Source organism: Choristoneura fumiferana, chromosome 2, assembly GCF_025370935.1.
Source record: "Choristoneura fumiferana chromosome 2, NRCan_CFum_1, whole genome shotgun sequence".
NCBI lineage: Eukaryota > Metazoa > Arthropoda > Insecta > Lepidoptera > Tortricidae > Choristoneura > Choristoneura fumiferana.
Genome location: NC_133473.1, coordinates 13,636,479 through 13,656,013, shown reverse-complemented (window position 1 = coordinate 13,656,013; position 19,535 = coordinate 13,636,479). Strand labels below are relative to the sequence as shown.

At 39.2% G+C, this 19,535-nt stretch overlaps 2 protein-coding genes across 2 annotated transcripts in view; one reads left to right on the top strand and one right to left on the bottom strand.

Annotated features, from left to right (window-relative positions):
* The window catches only part of rdgA (retinal degeneration A), a 248,329-nt gene that overhangs the window by 11,526 nt on the left and 217,268 nt on the right, over positions 1–19,535 (top strand). The window lies entirely within an intron of this gene.
* On the bottom strand, positions 5,287–7,740 carry LOC141445480 (uncharacterized). The gene is made up of 3 exons (XM_074111320.1): positions 6,903–7,740; positions 6,322–6,491; positions 5,287–6,102 (listed from the first exon to the last, which is right to left on the bottom strand). The coding sequence occupies exons 1-3, from the start codon at positions 7,738–7,740 to the stop codon at positions 5,287–5,289; spliced, it is 1,824 nt and encodes a 607-aa protein (XP_073967421.1).

Here is a 19,535-nt window from a genome sequence, read left to right as displayed (position 1 = left end):
ACAATGTCACGTGAAACTAAGAAAAATAAAATCGAGGTGCTTTTTATTTTGTCCTTAGCCTCGTTACATGATGGGAACGGATATATCAGCCTGTCGGTAATTGAAAACTCGTAAAATAAGATAAATTTAATAGCGCAGGGATTGGATTTGCAGCAGTGTCGCTCTAAAGCTTCATTACTCTTAACAATACTGTTTCAAGGGTTTTAAAAAATTGAGGCAAAAGTAGTTTGTGTAATATTATTCAAAGATCCCAGCTATGTTGCACACTGACACTTATACTATTTAATACGAGAGCAAGAGAGACGGTACGATACGAACTTCGAGTTTCGAGTTTCGTAGTAGCCCTTCTGATCACTTAAGTGCCTTGTCACTGCGTTCATTTAAACATATGTTATTGTTTCCTTGTTGTTTTTTAACTTGTTTTTTTATTTTACCTACTGCTAAAAACAAATTAATAATAATAGTATATTTTTATCGAGGGACTAAACTAAGCCAATACATACCTACCCGAGGTAGTTAGCCACCCGAGCTTTAGCGAGGGCACAGAATATATAATAGTACTGGCGTACAGAATGGCCGCGCTCCGCCCCGCACCGGTTCGAGTTACCCCACCCCTCAAGCGCAGATTGCAGGAAAACCGCAGGAAAGCAGTCGGGCGCGCAACGCGATGTACGAGTATGTCGGTCGCACCGTCGCACGGCACTAAGTTCGGGAGCAATAATTACATATATACGATTTAACAATCGAACGTTCAGAGACAAATCCTTTAAAAGGAAATATTTTAGTGTAAGTAATCTTTAATTAATAAGGTCTCAAATGATTAAAACAATAAACTTTAATTTATAAAATTATTTCCTAAAAACTCGAAAATCAATCATATTCTAATATTTTGTCGCTCGTACAAAGTCACATAATTTTCCGTGAAATCCGCGCGTCGGCAGTTCATTGCTCGGCTCGGTGGCCGTGAGTCCGCGAGCAAGCGCCAACTTGTGAGTGGGCGCGCGAGAAATTGAGGTTCCTACCCTGCCTACTTCCTCTTGTAAATAAATAATGCTTTCTGAAAGTATCGCGATTAATACATGAAATAACTAATTAGGTAGGTACCGAATAATTCGTTCAAGTTTGTAGTCATATATTTATTGTAAGTAATTTAAAATAATAATGCTTAAATACATAGACAGACACATTTATGTAGGTTTAAATAAAAATATATGATTAACGATTACATTTATTTACACATCTAAGCCATACCTACATACCCTATAGTACTAGGGTTTTGCGATAGTCAGCCCTATGTGTCTTACGCACACATTGACGCGTGTACAGACGTCGTCGTGCCTATGTAGATTCAAGAACGCGTATTTTGTATGGCGTGTCCGCCCTGTGCGAGGGTGTATATTTATCTGAGGGTTATTGACTTTTAGTCTCGAGGTGAAAACACTATTTTTCACTTCGATGAAAAAATTAATGCGTTTCATATTCCTCCAGTCCATAAAACTTTCATAGGTTTTTAAATAAATCTTTCTAGATTTCGGCGGCAATTGATTAGGTATCAATGTCTTTTTCTCTTTGCTCGACATCATAATTTTCACTATCACTTGACGACATTGTGAGAACAATCAATTTATTTCAATCGTTTATAATTTTCGCTCTACAACAATGAGGGCTATCGCGTATGAATTCGCCACTATAGGTATGTCTATTTATAATTAGAATAATTTTGTGAATATTTTGCAATATCTGAAATTAATTATGGCAAATATGCGTTCCGGGGCAATGAATGTCTGTGTTTTGAGACAGTTTTGTCTTTCGGAAACCTTTGTTTTCCCTTTTTTCCGAACAAAACGGGGACTATGCAACACTGTGGCATGCTCGATATTTTTATGGTACGGTTTTAAGGTGTATTAAATATGATTTTAATGTAAACTTTGTTTTCACGCCCGTAATAACAGACTTTGAAAGCCATACTTAAAAACCTCACGCAACAGTGCGCCATCTAGTGAGACAAAAAACGATAGCCCTCATTTCAAAGTTTTCGCGGTAAGTATTTTTTCCAACCAGACACAGATATGACAAAATCGCATCGGCGAAATGGTCCATACACAAACTGGAATAAATAGAATGGCGCCACCTTCTATGCGTAAAAAGCATAGAACTAAGACCACGTAGACTAAGAACGTAACATTTTCGTCATGAAAATGGTCCATACACAATCTTATTTTATGCCAAAACCTAAGCAATACTGGCTGTTTGAGTTTATCTAAGTCACTCGAAGTGAATTAAAAAAATAATTACTTTTACTAAGTTTTTAAAAATACTCACTTTACTCCCGCCTCGTAAGGCTATATTGACCTACTTTTAGAGCATGAGAAGTGAATAAGTACTAATGTGTTCTGTTCCTGAGCTTGGCTGTACTACAGTATTGCAGATCTTTAAACGACGAGTACCTACCTACCTATCTTATCCAACAAAGCCAATTAAGTACGTATTTTTGTGGTTGTTTTGTCTTTGATAGGGGTATAAAACTGAAAAGAGCTGTAAAGAGTTCTAAGAATATCGTTATCAGCTATAGGTAGTTATGGTTATGATCAGCAATTAGGTATGTATTTCCAAATAAATTACATCGCAATAAATATGTATTTGATATGAAGCTATCAGAACGCGCAATTATTAATAAAAAAAAGCTGTTAAGTTTGAATTTCAGTATTCAACTGGATGGAAAAAAGCGCTGCTGCTTGGAGTTGTTTTATACTGAGTGATGGTCGGTAGTTCCATTCCATTCAGTGTTATTGTATACTAGGTACTCAAAAGAAGGCTACTTGAGCAAAAAATCTTCTACGTTTTCACCTGAATACATTTAATATACCTAATAAAAAGCAATGAATTTGTATTGATAATCTAAAATTTGATAACAGACAGGGAATGGTCAAAATAATTTTATGTTTCTGTATTTCCATTTTTCCAATAAAACGCAAGTGGCTCCTATTTTCTTCTGAGTAGTATATTTCATATCGTCATCATCATCATCATATCAGCCATTGGACATTCACTGTTGGACATAGTCCTCCCCCGTAGACCTCCAGTTGCTTCGGTTGGAAGTGACCTGCATCCACCGTGATCCCGCGGCTTTAACGAGGCCAGCTGGGTCATAGTCAAGGTCACATTAGAGTTGGCTAATTCAAAATTGTACTGGTAGCCTATATCATAAATTTACAGTGAGAGTGTAATTTTCATATCACTAATTATTTCTTAGAAGTAAATACCTATTATATCACGTTTATGATTAATAAATAATAAGTCTACAATATTGAGAATCAATAAATAATACCTATATCCGCAAGATAAAATGGTTGATAATAGATAAGAACAGTTTATTATAAGTAACGAACAACGGATATTATTATTTATAAGGTCAAGGAAATGCGTTTTCGGAGACTATTTCCGATAATGACTCATAAATATATCAAATTTACTCAAGTAGGATTCTTATCTTAGCTTTGAATGTCTGAGTCAGATTTCTTCATTGAAAATATTGGTCACTGATTCGAATTTAAATTATATAAACAAGAAATCCAGCCAGGCACGCCGATGGTGACATCTTGGGGCATCCTATCTATCCCATCCTATTCTATCCATATCATCCAGGATATTGTGTTATAGTTTTCCTTGTAAGTTTGATATACTTACTATAATTCTGAATTTTTTCAAATTTTTCCACCCACCGGTTTATATTTTAGTGGGGGATTTGGCGATAAATATAGAGCAAATAGTAGCTTAATAGCTTTATAATGTCTACAGTAATAGTTTTTGGTGACACTATGGAGCTAATTGAATACATTAGTCAACTGACGATAGTAAAGTGATTTAATAGAAATTAGAAAAATATAATAGCTCGAAGCTGTAAAGTGGTGCTATAAGTCATCACGTTATAGATTTTATCACTGAGTGCTCTTTTGGAGTGTCTACTAACGCGTCTTAACGCTATCGCTCTGTAAGAGTGTTATGTTTACCTTCTAGTGCTAAATGTCGCCTATAGTGTTAAAAAAAGCCGTAGGAAAATCCTAAAGCTACATAAAGGTAATAATGGCAATGAGGGCTATCGCGAATGAATTCGCCGCTAGAGGCGCTAGTGTAGCGTGAGGTCTCCGAAATGTCAAATCTCATAGTTTTTGGGTGAGCTACGCGGGTTTATTTATAATTAGAATAATTTTGTAAATATTTTGCAATATCTGAAATTAATAATGGCAAATATGCATTCCGGTTCAATGAATGTCTGTGTTTTGAGACAGTGCCGAGAGACTAGGGCTTTTGAAGGCTTTAACATCAATTGTAAAAAGAATTCCCCGTGGTGCGCGTTTATCAGTTGCCGGTTGCCTCACCAAGTGCGTAGCCAAAGTTATTTCTGATAATTCTACTCAGGCCTGGGAGTGTCTGCTCACGTTTCCTTACACCCTACTGCAAGCTGATAGGTCGAAAAAAATTTCGTTTACATCTCAGTTAAAAAATAATTCATCTTCAGTTCTTGATTTAGATGCAATCCCTCAAAATTTTATTAGCAACCACACATTTTGCCCAAATTCCAAAATTTAATTAATAGAAAATAAACTTTCTGAAGAAAATGTAGCAGCGCGGCCCAACTTTTATTTTCCAACGACGACTTGGCTACGCACTCTTCCAAAACCTATGCCGCCTATTTTGGATTAAAAGAATAGGCACTGGTTTTCCGTTGGAACAAAAGTATAATCAAAGTCACATATCAAAAATCCATAGACAAATTAAAAATGTATTAAAAACTAAACTACTGCAAAAAGGTGTGCAATCTTGCACATTCTCCCCTTTTTTAAGAGATGAAGATTTTGGCTAACTTTTTTAGGGGTCTGCGAAAGGTGCCAGCAGCACTGGTGACGTCGGCCACCCGAACTACCCCATCTCGTCCAGGGTACAGCCGGGTAACGCGACCTTTGGGCCACGAACCTCGGGGAAGGTTGGAATCGCAGATAATAACAACGTCACCCTCCGCAATAATGGGTGGAGAGCCGCCTCCTACTCTTGATGATAAGGAGGGCAGATATTCTTTCACCCAGCGTTGCCAAAAATGATCGGCTAGCCTGACAGCTCTTCGCCACCTGCTCCTGCTGAGGAGATCCAATTCGTTGAGAGCAGCGGGAATAGGGCGCCCAGAGGATGCTCCAAGAATGAAATGCGCTGGCGTTAGAGCTTCTTCGGCATCGGAGTCCAGTGAAACATGAGTTAATGGCCGCGAATTTACCAAAGCTTCAGCTTCTGTCAAAAGAGCGGGAGCGTTACTTCTAGCGCATTCTTAACACTACGGATCAGCCGCTCCCACGCCCCGCCCATAAAAGGTGCTGCAGGGGGAATAAAACGCCAATTCACCGACTCATTGGCAGCATAATCTTCAACAGAATCACCGTAGAGAGCTTGCAATTCTCTGCGAGTTCCGACAAAGGCGGTTCCGTTGTCGGACCAGATTTCTGTTGGCGTTCCTCTTCGAGCTGCAAAGCGACGGAGACACATTATGGCCGCGTCGGTCGTTAAGCTGTGAACCACCTCGAGATGAATAGCACGAATGACGAGACATGTATATAGAGCAACGTAACGCTTCTCTTGTCGTCGGCCAACAGTGACATGAACGGGGCCAAAGTAATCGAGGCCAACGTAAGAAAATGGCCTTTGATGGTGAGCTAAGCGAGCCTCTGGCAGGTCTCCCATCGGTGGTTGAAATGTTCTGGAGCGCCGAAGTTTACACAGCTGACAGTTAAGGGCCACTGACCGAACAGCATTTCTGAGGCCTATTATCCAGAATCTCTGATGCAACTCGTTAATCACTAACGCCTTGTTTGCATGAGCAGCCTTTTCATGATATCTGGCTATAAGTAGCCGAACAGCTTGATGTTTTCCGTCTAAAATTAACGGGCGCTTCAATTCCTCTGTGACGGCCGTTGTTGCGACTATGCGACTGGACATTCGAAGCTGGTCGCTTTCATCGACGAAAGGTGACAACTTAAAAAGGCGACTGCTTCGAGGCAAAGGCTCTCGGTTCTTGATACGCAGGAAGTCTTCTTTAAACGAATCGAGCTGACTCTGCCGTAAGATGTGGGATTCAGCTAGACGTAAATCGTCCGCGGATAATTTTGTTGCCAAATTAGGAATAATATGGGTACTAGGAGAGGATGTGCAAGCCGGTTGGAAAGTGCATAAATTTCCTTCAAGACGAGGCAAATTAAAAAGAGGGTCTCGTCTTCGCAGACTACGCATACGCAATAATGAAATGAATTGATGCGCTTTTGCCGTTGCTCGCACCATTCTCATCCAAGAGCTGAAACGATTTGGATTTGCGGAGACTGGTATGGGCAGATCGGATTCAGTGATAAGATGAACAAGAGCACTAGGTTTATACTCTTCACGACCTAGTCCGCTGATGTCGATACGGGGCTCAGCGGGCCAGTCTGAAGAAAGAAGGAAATCAGGTCCTGCAATCCAACGACATTTTGAAGAAAGTACAGAGCGTTTAACACGTGTAGCATCATCTGCTACGTTTAAGGCAGTTGGAATCCAACGCCACTCGTCAACGTTCGTGAGTTCTAGTATCTCACCAATTCTATGTGATACGAATGGTTTGAGAGTGCGCGCATCACTACGAAGCCAACCCAGAGTAGTCATTGAATCACACCAGAAAATGCGTCTCAAAGGCTTCAATCGGTGGGCTTCGCATATAGACGTTGCGAGACGTGCAGCCATCAGAGCTCCTTGTAACTCCAAACGAGGAATTGAAACAGGTTTAAGTGGTGAAACTCTTACTTTGCTACAGATGAGAGAGAGTCTAACGTCACCATTCTCGTAATTAAAACGCCAGTAAGCGACAGCTGCAAATGCAGACTCACTCGCATCTGAGAATAGATGGAGTTCGCAATTCACTACCTCGAGATCACTCAAGTTATAGCGCCGTGGAATACGTAAGCTCGATATGGAGATTAGATCTTGGTACCATAACTTCCAAGCCGCGCAGTCGCCTTGAGGGAGCTCTTGGTCCCAGTCCAAACCCTTGCGCCAAGCGTCTTCAAACATTATTCGTCCGCGAACAACGATCGGTGCAAGGATCCCGAGTGGATCATAAATCCGCATCACGTGCACCAGCACCTCTCGCTTTGTGAACTTATCTGGCAAGCCCGCCTCTTTTTTTACACCCGTGTTAAAACCAATTACGTCGTGAGCGGGTTGCCAGATGAGGCCCAATGTACGAACGGGGGTGGCCAGGCGACCTAGATCTATGTCGACATCTTTGATCGTAGTTGCCTCTAGTAAGGATTCTTTTGGCAACAACGAAAGCGCTAAAGGATCGTTAGACGTCCAGCCACGCATCTCAAAACCAGCACGAGAATGGATGGTGTATATATCAGCCGCCAGCTTGGCGGCATCGCAGACATCATCAAGGCTAGTTATGCAGTCGTCCATATAATGGTCATAGACAATTGCTCGAGCTGCATCCGGATAAGTTTCCTGCCATTCCAGTGCATTTTTATTTTTTACGTAAATGGCAGTAAACGGGCTGGACGCAGCGCCAAAAATCATGGACGACATGCGGAATGTTCTGATCGGTTCATTTGGGGTGTCACGCCACAGAAATCTTTGCGCGTCCCTGTCTCTTTCGATAATTTTAATTTGGGGAAACATTTCCCTAATATCTGCATTTAATGCTATTTTACCCTCTCGGAACCGCATCGGAATACCCAGCAGGGGTTGGAGCAGATCCGGTTCGAAGGACCAATATTTTGGATTAAAAGAATAGGCACTGGTTTTCCGTTGGAACAAAAGTATAATCAAAGTTATCAAAAATCCATAGACAAATTAAAAATGTATTTAAAACTAAACTACTGCAAAAAGGTGTGCAATCTTGCACACCGCCTTACTAGAAAAGCACCCTTCCCCTCCCGCCACACTGAATCTGCCAGATCCCCCCACATCGGACGATCCCGCAGTTGCTGTCTGAGGATGCAGTCCAGCTAGCCATTTGTTCTTTTTCCAATGGTTCCGCGGGCGGCTTAGATGGACTGTCTCCTAAGCACATTAAAGATTTGACCAACATTTCTCTAGGGGACGCAAGATCTGCGCTTCTGAAGGAATTGACGGCCCTCATGAATTTGATGATGCCGACAGCTAGGATTTGGCGTCAAAGGCGGCTGTGCACGCTGCGCGCACCTTGCTGAATTGTCCGGATTATGAAGTTTTCGTAAAAATGTATGTCAAAAATGCTTTTAATTCAGTTGACCGTGGTGCACTATTGGCAGAAGACGAAAAAGAGGTACTAGATAACTAATTTTGAAGGTGCACCGTAGCAATTTCAGCGACAAAATTATTTTTTCCAGCGTGGGTTGTCAGCAAGGAGATCCGCTTGGGCCCGCCATTTTTAGTTTGGCAATTCACCCCATCATATCCCATCTAAATTCTAAATTAAATCTTTGGTGGGTATCTATATAGACGACGGTTCTCTTGGAAAAATGATATGAAATGTTGCCATTACGTCATCAAAAACGTCGTAGAAAGTAACGCATCCTGGAGTAAGTATGAAATTCCATTACATATAATATAGTATATATAAATTTGGATTTTTGGATTTCGTCCTCTGACTCGGTGGAGCGATGATCTTCGCAGGGTAGCTGGCAAGAGCTGGATGAGAATAGCCGAGGATCGTGCTCAGTGGCGTGCCATGGGAGAGGCCTATGTCCAGCAGTGGACGAACATAGGCTGATGATGATGATGATGATATAAATTTGGAACCCGTGCTCTACGTCTGTGAAAGTTCACACTTAGGAGGATGTGATAGTTCACTGATTAAATACCTGGAATATTTTTCAGTAATTTATGTTGTTGTAATTACAACTTTTGTGTTTCAAATGTTTCAAAATTAAGAAAATTCTTATTAAAATTATGACGTTTGTATTTTAATTGAAGTTGGCAGAGTTTGGAGGCCGCGCCCTTTGAGCTGGAGCGGAGACTTGCAGAATCGAGCAATCATGTCATCATCACATTAATAAGGGAAGGCGAGATGTGGATTTGAACTAATGTGATTGGTGGGTACACTACATAAATACGAAAAACTAAATTCCGAAAGTCGCAATCACGAATTTCAAAATACCGTTTTTTATAATTCCGAATGTTTTAATCGCGCTTCGCGGAGCACCTATTCCGCGCGGTTAAGGCGCTTCGCGCGCCTTGACGCAATTCTGACCTAACCTAATCTATGCGGTCAATTTACCGAAATTGATTGATATTCATTCGAGATTCAAGATTTCTATTATTAAAACCACGAAGATTAGTTTGCCGAATGTCATATTTGCGAATTAACAATGTCATTTGACATTTGATAATCGGAATACTGTACTTCGGGCCAATAACATTTCGTGTTTTTCATTCTTCGGCGTTATAAGAATCAGATATAAAAAAAAACAATATTTTGACATTCTTAAAAATAAATTTCGTGTTTTTAAGTAATCGGAATTATATGTCTTAGGAATTGTGAAAATCTGAGTTTTGAAAATCGGAATAAGAAAATTCGGAATAACATATTTCGGAGTATTTGGGTGTTCCCGTGATTGGTCGATTTTCCACAATACACTGGGTCTGAATGAAAGCTCGCCCTTAGTTCATCATCATCATCTCGGAATATATGCGTGCTACCGCAGGGGTACGTATTATAATGTATAAATTTAAAATACATATAGGTTGAAATACATACAGTTGAAATACCGAAAATTATAAAATATAATGCATCAAAATATATAAAGTTAAATATAATGACCCGGATAACTCACGTCTTAAATCGAGTTTAGCTCGACATGTTTCGGGCTAATCCGTAGCCCTTCGTCTTCGGAGCAACGCGACTCAGCGGCTGCTGCAACACGCGCACTGCGCGCCGCCGCTCTGCTCGCGCGACTACCCGACGAAACTGACACCGGCACACAACTACCCGCGTTTTCATCATCATTACAACTGTCAAATGTAGGGTAGCACACAACACTAACAACATCGCTCTGTAAAGGTACGTTCACACACACCGATGACGCAGCACGAGTATTTAACACCGTTTTCCAACTCGGAGGTACCGTCCAACCACTATCCCGGTTGAAATTCGGCCGACGACTAATCTCGATGGCTTCACGCACTTTCCGCGGAATGAAAAATTTCTCTCTCGCAAGTACAGATACCTTATCAAATCTGATATAGTGCGTCGAATCCGAGTTCATTGAGTGCTCGGCCACAGCAGACCCTTGTCGTCCTGTTTCCTCATACTGCGTATGTGCTCCGATACCCTTGTGGAAACGTTTCGTCCAGTCTCTCCAATATAGCTCTTGCACAGGCACAGGGAATCATATATACCCCGGGGCCACTCAGGGGCTCCTTATCCTTCGGCGAACGTACCAACTGTCTGAGCTGCATATGAGGACGGAAAATCGACTTGATGCTATATCTTCGGCGTAACAAGTGTCCGATTTTATCCGTCACCCCTTTTATAAACGGTAAATATACCGAACCCTCTCAGCCCCACCGGTCTTTGACGAGTCGACACGTTCACCACACGGTTGCACTGCCTCCAGTTGTACCCATTGCTTTCCAAAACCCGTCTCACGTGACTCAGTTCACGATCCACAAATTAAGCAATGGGTACAACTGGAGGCAGTGCAACCGTGTGGTGAACGTGTCGACTCGTCAAAGACCGGTGGGAGCTGAGAGGGTTCCGGTATATTTACCGTTTATAAAAAGGGTGACGGATAAAATCGGACACTTGTTACGCCGAAGATATAGCATCAAGTCGATTTTCCGTCCTCATATGCAGCTCAGACAGTTGGTACGTTCGCCGAAGGATAAGGAGCCCCTGAGTGGCCCCGGGTATATATGATTCCCTGTGCCTGTGGCAAGAGCTATATTGGAGAGACTGGACGAAACGTTTCCACAAGGGTATCGGAGCACATACGCAGTATGAGGAAACAGGACGACAAGGGGTCTGCTGTGGCCGAGCACTCAATGAACTCGGATTCGACGCACTATATCAGATTTGATAAGGTATCTGTACTTGCGAGAGAGAAATTTTTCATTCCGCGAAAGTGCGTGAAGCCATCGAGATTAGTCGTCGGCCGAATTTCAACCGGGATAGTGGTTGGACGGTACTCCGAGTTGGAAACGGTGTTAAATATCGTGCTGCGTCATCGGTGTGTGTGAACGTACCTTTACAGAGCGATGTTGTTAGTGTTGTGTGCTACCCTACATTTGACAGTTGTAATGATGATGAAAACGCGGGTAGTTGTGTGCCGGTGTCAGTTTCGTCGGGTAGTCGCGCGAGCAGAGCGGCGGCGCGCAGTGCGCGTGTTGCAGCAGCCGCTGAGTCGCGTTGCTCCGAAGACGAAGGGCTACGGATTAGCCCGAAACATGTCGAGCTAAACTCGATTTAAGACGTGAGTTATCCGGGTCATTATATTTAATATGAGTGAGTCTCACGGTAGTTTCATGTTCAATATATAAAGTTGTTTGACATAAGTTTTAAACGCATAAGCTTGAAATGCACAGTGGTCAAAATATATAATGGTTACAATGCTTAATGGTTCTTAGTCATATGGCACAAAATGCATATTTTCATAATGTATACGTTCAAAATCTATACAGTTTGTTTTCTATAATGGTTGAAATACATACTAGACACTGAATTTTCACTAAGAAAAATGCATTATATTACAATTCTGGCACTCGCCGGCCGCTGCCGCGGCATGCTCGCTTCGCTCGCTCGGCTCGTGCTTGTTTTGGTCATACTTGAACCTAACACGCTCCTCCTCGCTACGCTCGTCGTCGCACCTAAAGTTCCTATTCAATTAATGATCAGACTTTAGTTTAAAATCCAAGGTCTTGTTAGACAAAACGGCTTCCGATCAGTCGGTTTCTTATAGGTTAGGTTAGGTTAGAGTCTTGTCCAGGCGCGAAGCGCCTTAACTATGCTGAATAGACATTGTCTTACAGCTGTACTTAATTTTTCAAAATTTAACATGTAAATACAATGTAAATAGACTGAAGATAATGATGAAGCTAGGCATTATAGTATGTATTTTGATCATTATGGAAAACGTACTATAGGAATTTTAATTGTTATTTCTCTCAACAATTATATATTCTGATTCTATATACTCTGAACATATACATTATGAACTTAGTCATTTAATTGTATGTATTTCGACCAGTATGAAAAACGTGCTTTATGAATTTTGATTAATATTTATTTTAACCATTATATTTTTCAATTTTCGGTATTTCAACTTTATGTATTTCAACTGATATGTATTTTAAATTTATACATTATAATACGTACCCCTACCGCAGGGTACAGGCATCCTCTTAATCTGAATGGTTATAGTTCCTCGCGGGCCCTATTCGGATTGGGAAGTTGAAGTTTACATACACCGTTGAATTTCTTTAGAAGTGTGTATACGTTTCCTCACGAGATTTTCCTGTGTAAAGTTCATTGTAAATTTCAAATGCAAACCCACAACATACTTGATACAGGTATACTGGAGAGGCCATAGGTGAAATTACTAGTCTACATACAACGACTAACCCTTCGTTCATTGATTTTTATTTTCTCGTATGTTATTATGTAATAGGACGTGTAGATTAACCCTAAACTTGGCAAGGTGAGACAAGTGTACTAAATTCAAGCCTCGTTGGATTCTTGTAGAGCTAACAAGAATAACTTAAAAAAAAAACAAAAACATGATCTTAAATTATGTATCCTATTAGATACGCTGCCAATTTTAGGGTTAAAATTGATGTGCAAACGTTTGTTTCTTTAACGAACAAGACATAAAAAAATCCTCCACAGATTGAAGTTTAATAAAAAAATAAGATCTTGTATTATGCAAAGTTAACAGTATTTGGTTGTGTTACCTTGTTATAATTATTATGTACCTACGTCTTAATTGATTCTCAATTAATTTTCCATCAACAGCGAATTTAAGAAAATTAGTCGCTAATAAAACCTAACTAGGTACTAAATAAATACAGAACGGAGAACTATTACAGAGTGTAAACAACGGGACGGTGGCATGTAATTTCACTTAACATTGTCAGATCAAGTCGGTTCCAAAGTTCCAGACACGAGCATGTAGAGCATTAAATTGGTCTAAAGGTTCAAAGGGACTGTGAATTAAGTTAATCAATAAATGGCGAGACTAAGGTGCCAAATGTTGCCAAATTGAATAAGTAATTGTATTGTTATAGTTATGCGGCGGTGGGGTAGGCAGTTTGTAGTTTGCCGAGCTTTGCGTTAAAGCGAACACGAAAATCTTTTGGGCATTGGTTAGTTATAAGTTATAAGACATATGAAATTTGGTTTTATTTTAAACACCGCCTCTCGGTACGTACTTTGTGCTACAAGAAATCGGTTTCGGATATATTATTTTCAGTGATGTAAAGCTGAGATAGGACTGGATGAATCATCAATCTTAAATTCGCTATAATATACTTTTTTACTTTTATTTCAATCGCTTCTTTCATGAGGCATGGAAAAGCGCTAATGATATTATCGGAGTCATATCTAAGCTATAAATTGCCCTTGTTAAAGTTATCGTCTATTACTTTATCCTTAATAGTATAAATTATTTTTGCTCTCTATTGAATCTTGTTCTATTTCCATATCTGTTTTTGCGATGACCTGTCCGAGCTTTGCTTACAATGTAGGTTTCCTGTAATCTATACGTATTTAATTATATAAAGTATAGACTTATTTTTTGTATTCTATTTAAATTTAGCTAAAGTAGGTATTTTCGGAGATAAAGGGTGGTAATTTTTTTATTTTTTTGAAATGACTTCAAAACTATTTTTATCTAAAAATAATAATAATTTAATAATATGTGTGTTGGATATCATCTTTCCTTTAATTAAAAAGCCTCCAAGAAAAAAAAAATGAAATTAAGTAGAAAATATTTTTTCACACCTCTCCTTCAGAAATAGTTATTTGTGTCACAAGGGAGCAAAATGGTGTATTTACGGCGAGGGCGTACATTGAATCCAGAATGTAGCGAAGGATTCTACAATAGAATCCTGAGCGTAGCGAGGGATTCTAAAGTAGAATCCTGAGCGTAATGAGGGATTCAAGTGGTAACGCCCAAGATGAAAATAATTTGGCTCCCAAGTGGCTCATACAACTTTTCACACCGAGCATTACGAAACTTGAAAAAACAATATCTAAATATAATTAAAAAACGACCAGCATAGAAAATGGCGTGGCTTTACAATTATCTACTTCAAAAAATTACATTTGTAATAAAACACTTAGAAAAGCCTTGAACAGAAAAGTTGCACTTTGCTCCCTCTCGACAGGGAGGAAAAGTTACTTTTCTGAAGGAGAGGTGTGAAAAGTAACTTTTCCTCCCTGGCATAAGCTAGCTAGCATAACCTGAAACTGATTTATAAGTGTTCTTTTTATTTTCTTCCATCTACATTTCTCTCGCTGTCGTGAGGTGAAAAATTCTGTGTTTCGCTTGGCTGTAAAGTTGTTTAGCATCTCGTGCCTTTGAAACCCTCGACTACGCTCAGGATTCTTCTTTTGAACCTCTCGCTTCGCTCGTGGTTCAATCCTAGAATCCTTCGCTTGCTCGGCTTTCAATATAAGCACTCGCGCCAAACAGTTCATAAGTGCTTGTTATAGCCTAAATTGAATAAAGATATTTTGACTTTGACTTTGACTTTGAGTTACTTACCAGCCTTGCATAACAAATAACTATTTTTACTTATTTTCGACGTCCAGTCTTTGCGTTACAAACTACGAACTTACATTATCTGTACCTACCAATTTTTAACACTCTGGTTTAGTACTTTTGGAGTAAATTGGCTGTGACATACCCGTTCTATCTTTTTCTAGTAAGTACCTACGGAACCATATAAATATTAAATTTTAAATAAAAAAAGCTAAAAATTAACTATGTACGAAAATCGCATCGTTTTATTCAACAGTTTCTTTAATTTATTATTTTAATCATCTGAAACTGAACTTTTGAGTAAATAATTAAACAGATGCTCCTTAGATGCTCGAATAATCCTCAACAAATAACGATCTCCTTTTCTTTCCGTTACTTACTTGAAAAGGCTGAATGAGTAGATCTCAAACAAATATACGGACGTAGGTACCTACTACGAGTAGGTACTCGATACGATAACGTTTACTCACAGTTTAATTAACAAATGATGGAAGCAGAGTGAAATTGTTTCAACATTGATTTGAGATCGATCGAAACGAGAAACATCACTTCGTTGTGATGTGTGATGAATTGTAAACATACACAAATAGAAACAGCACCGTACGTAAAATATAAATAAGCACGTTGGTTCGAGAAACAATTTGAGAGCTCTGTTGCGTTGCTTGCGATGCGGGTTTAGCGTACGCAAACCTTAATTTATGAGATCTTTCATCAAATATTACCTACAATGGATAATCAGTAGGTCTAGTTTTGTTATAAATATCCAATGTCATTGAGCTAGCGTGAAAATTTATCGCTAGTATAGTAAAGTCACGGGTTTCAAAGAACCCCTAACCCATTACTTCACATCTCAATAAATAAGTTTCGCGTTTATGCCCCCAACCGGGGATCGATGCAAGGCTGATGAAAAAATATCTGTTAGGTTTCAGATAGACTCGATTTCATGCAAGTAAACAGCTAAAATATTTTTAAAACTTTCACTAGGTATTTTTCGACTTATGGGTTAGGCAGAAGCAAACAATAATGTACCAATAGTGTAATCCCACTTAATATTATAAATGGCCATTTTTTATTTTGTTGACGTTTTTTTTTCATTTTGAGTTCCTCATTTTATACTAAATTAGCAGTTTAGTTACGAAATTTCCATACATTTCGTGTAACTCAATAAAAAAAATTGTAGGACGTGTGTTAAATTGGGCTTACCATAGTCAGAATAAGCAACTTTACCAATTCACCAAATTGCATTGAAATCTGAGAAAAGAAAGATACCGAGAACGAAATAAAAAAACCGGCCAAGTACCAGTCGGACTCGCGCACCGAGGGTTCCGTAAAAATATTTTTATTAATTACAGTTTAATTTACGGTTTTCGCAATTTTTCCTTTATCTGTGCTATAAGACGTTGCTTCGTACCAAATTTCAGGATTCTGAGTTCACGGGAAGTACCCTGTAGATTTTGATTCCCTTGCGAGTTTCGAAAATTTGCGGAAATTTGCGGCATAAACGGCTGTATCTTTTGATTGCGTTGGCTTAGAAGTTTGATTTTTTCACAGCTCCAAAGGACAGTAGACCTGAGTATTTGATATAAATTTCAGCTTGATATCTCCACGCGTTCCTGAGAAAAAGGGTCTTGACAGACAGACGGACGGACGGACAACAAAGTGATCCTATAAGGGTTCCATTTTTTCCTTTCGAGGTACAGAACCCTAAAAATGGCCCAAATGCGAAAGTTTGTAAGTCTGTTTGTTTGTCTGTATGTTTGGTTGTTTGTTTCACAGGTATATACATCACGTCTACATCACTGAACTGATTTAGATGAGATTCGGTATAGGTACAGATAGTTCGAGTTCCGGAGAAGGACATAGGATAGTTTTTTATCCCAGAAAGTTGCATAGTTCCCGCGGGATAGTGATAATAAGTAATGTTTTCTTTCAAAAACTACACTATTATGATTGCAACGAGTTAAGTGGATGCCCCTTAATGTTGCAAATCAACGATTATACTTACATAAAAGTAAATAAAACAACCATGTTTGACTTATAATACTACACAATGGAAAGCACGTGTTTTCGTTCAATTTGCACAATTTTCTCCTCTAATAGCAATAATATGAGAACTTCAGAGTAACTTCTAGATGTACCTAAGAATTTATAGCATAAATTGCATTTAAAAGGTAGGTAGCTCTATCACTAAGACTTTCCACGTTACGACCGATGATATTCATCTTTAATCTCGCAAGCACTCGCTAACGTTTGTCTGCTAGTCGACGGAGAAGCAGTGTACGTGCTGACGTCAATGTTGGTTTATGACTCAATTCGACGGGAGGTACTCGTAGTGAGCTCTCTCCCAGCTGAGTGCAGCCCGCGCTAAAAATATAGCAAAAATGTACATACATTTTTAATAGGGCACCCATGCCGCCACCTCCGCGTATCTCTTGACTGCTCTGCACGCCGTGACGCTGCGTTGTACGCCGTTACGAACAATTTGTTTTCGACATTGAATACCCTCGAACATTTTCTATGTAATTCGAGTAGAGAATTTGACGTGTTTGTTGAACGATCCTTCTGTTGACGTGTGCTTGCACGTATCAATTGGCAAAAGTTAAGGGTTGTGTTACGTACAGTTGGGAAGTTGAGAGGATAGCCGGCGAGCCGTGGGGCTCGTGAAACTCGAGGCACAGGTGCTCACGTAATTCTGTAACGAGTACATGTTGTGCGGAGCCCGAAGAAACGCGAGGAGCTCGCCGCGCCCGCGTTTGCTACACGCACGTAGGTACGAGGAAATTCAAACATTCGTAGGATAATACACGCATTATCGCAAACAGTTTTCAATTTATTTTTACGATGAACTTTATTTGTCATGCTCTTTGCTTTTTTCTGCGGTAGAGAGTTCAAAATGCGCTAGTATTTTCTCTGGTGTTTGTGTGTGACGACTGGGCGTGTGCGTTTGCGACATATTACATTGTTTGATATGGAGGCCGAGTTCCGCATGTTCACATACGTTTCGCACGTGTACGGTTTGTAATGGAGAAGCGAGGTAACTAGTATAGTTTATTGATACGGATCTTCGCAAACTAACGCCCAAATCAATCAATTATTTATTTTTATGCCGGATACTTTTCGATTTAAGTATATGAAAAAAGGCTTGTTTTTATTGTTATATATATCTATATTTCAATAGTCTTAGATTAGTTGATTTATTAGTTTTCACTTCTCATGCTCTAAAAGTATGTCAATATAGCCTTACTAGGCAGTAAAAGTAATTATTTTTTTAATTTACTTCGAGTGACTTAGATAAACTCAAACTGTCAGTACTTGCTTAATTTTTTGCAGTAAATAATATTGTGTGTGAACCATTTTCATCAATGTTACGTTCTTTGTCTACGTGGTCTTAGATCTATGCTTTTTGCGCATATTAGGTGGCACCATTCTATTCATTCCAGTTTGTGTATTGACCATTTCGCCGATGCGATTTTGTTATACCTGTGTCTGGTTGGAAAAAATACTTACCGCGAAAACTTTGAAATTGTTGTAGAGCGTACCTAAATCATAAGCGATTAAAATAAATTGATTATTCTCACAATGTCGTCGAGTGATAGTGAAAATTATGATGTCGAGCAAAGAGCAAAAGACATAATTGATAATATCGAAAATACAAACTGAGACATGGATGCACAGAAAAACCAGAAAAAGAGACCAGCGCTAGGAATCGAACCCAGGTCCTCAGCATTCCGTGCTGCGTGCAATGCCCCTACACTACCACTGGACAGTCCAGTTTGTGCATCGATATCTCAGTTTGTATTTTCGATATGGTTTTACGGAATGACCGTAAAAGTAACAAATTTGGAGTTGAAATAAAAAATACAAAAAAAGACTCCAAATAACCAATCATAATTGATAATCTTTTGCCGCCGAAATCTAGTAAGATTTATTTAAAAACCTATGAATGTTTTATGGTTTGGAGGGAGAAGAAACGCATTAATTCTTTCACAGAAATGACTATTTTTTTCTCGCAATCGAAGTGAAAAATAGAGTTTTCACCTCGAGACTAAAAGTCAATATAAACCCTCAATAAAAAAATACTATTAAATGCGTAGCCAAATCTTGTATTCAAGATAAAGTTTCTCAACTCACTTTATTGAACTCGCAAAGTTTGTTATAAATATGGTTTGGCTGGAACAAAGAGTCTGATTGCTCTATCAATATTATTTTTGGAGTTCTATAGGTATCTTACATAGGAGGAAGATAGTTCAGGAGCATTATTGATTTCCAAGTTTACATATAAATACTTATTTTGTCTGCTCAGTTACTAAGTCACCTTTAAACAATCTTCTATTTATTCATACGTGTAAATTTAGTAGATTTTAGTTAAATCTAAAGACTCACCACATTGCTGTCGGCATTAGGTACCGGGCCGCCTGCGCACGCTCTTTACGATCTTTTGGTGTTTCAAAGGCACTAAACAATACACATTTTATTAATAGGCACATTTAATAGCCGCGTCCATGGCTACCCTATTTTTGTGCTGCGATTTGGTAACATTGTTGTGTAATTGGTTTCTACGTTCAGGTGTGACCGAACGGTTTTAGAACGCTTACAAAGTAGGAATGATAAATCGTTTTATTTTTAAACCATACGATAAGATATTTGAATTTTTGAATTTGAACTTGAATATTTGTTGATTTAAATTAATTTTATTCGCCGGTTGTCATTATTTTTGGAGTTAAAAAAGAAAATGGTTCGAAAGAGCAATACTGTGGACAATATGTATAGGAACGATAT

What these genes read in the sequence shown, in the direction of transcription:
- LOC141445480 (XM_074111320.1), bottom strand. Translation starts at nt 7,740, where the DNA reads ATGCGGTTCCGAGAGGGTAAAATAGCATTAAATGCAGATATTAGGGAA. An exon ending in CCATCTATTCTCAGATGCGA is followed by an intron (nt 6,492 to 6,902) that starts GTGAGTCTGCAT and finishes GTTGGATTGCAG; the next exon opens with GACCTGATTTCCTTCTTTCT. An exon ending in TCAGCTCTTGGATGAGAATG is followed by an intron (nt 6,103 to 6,321) that starts GTGCGAGCAACG and finishes ATCTTACGGCAG; the next exon opens with AGTCAGCTCGATTCGTTTAA.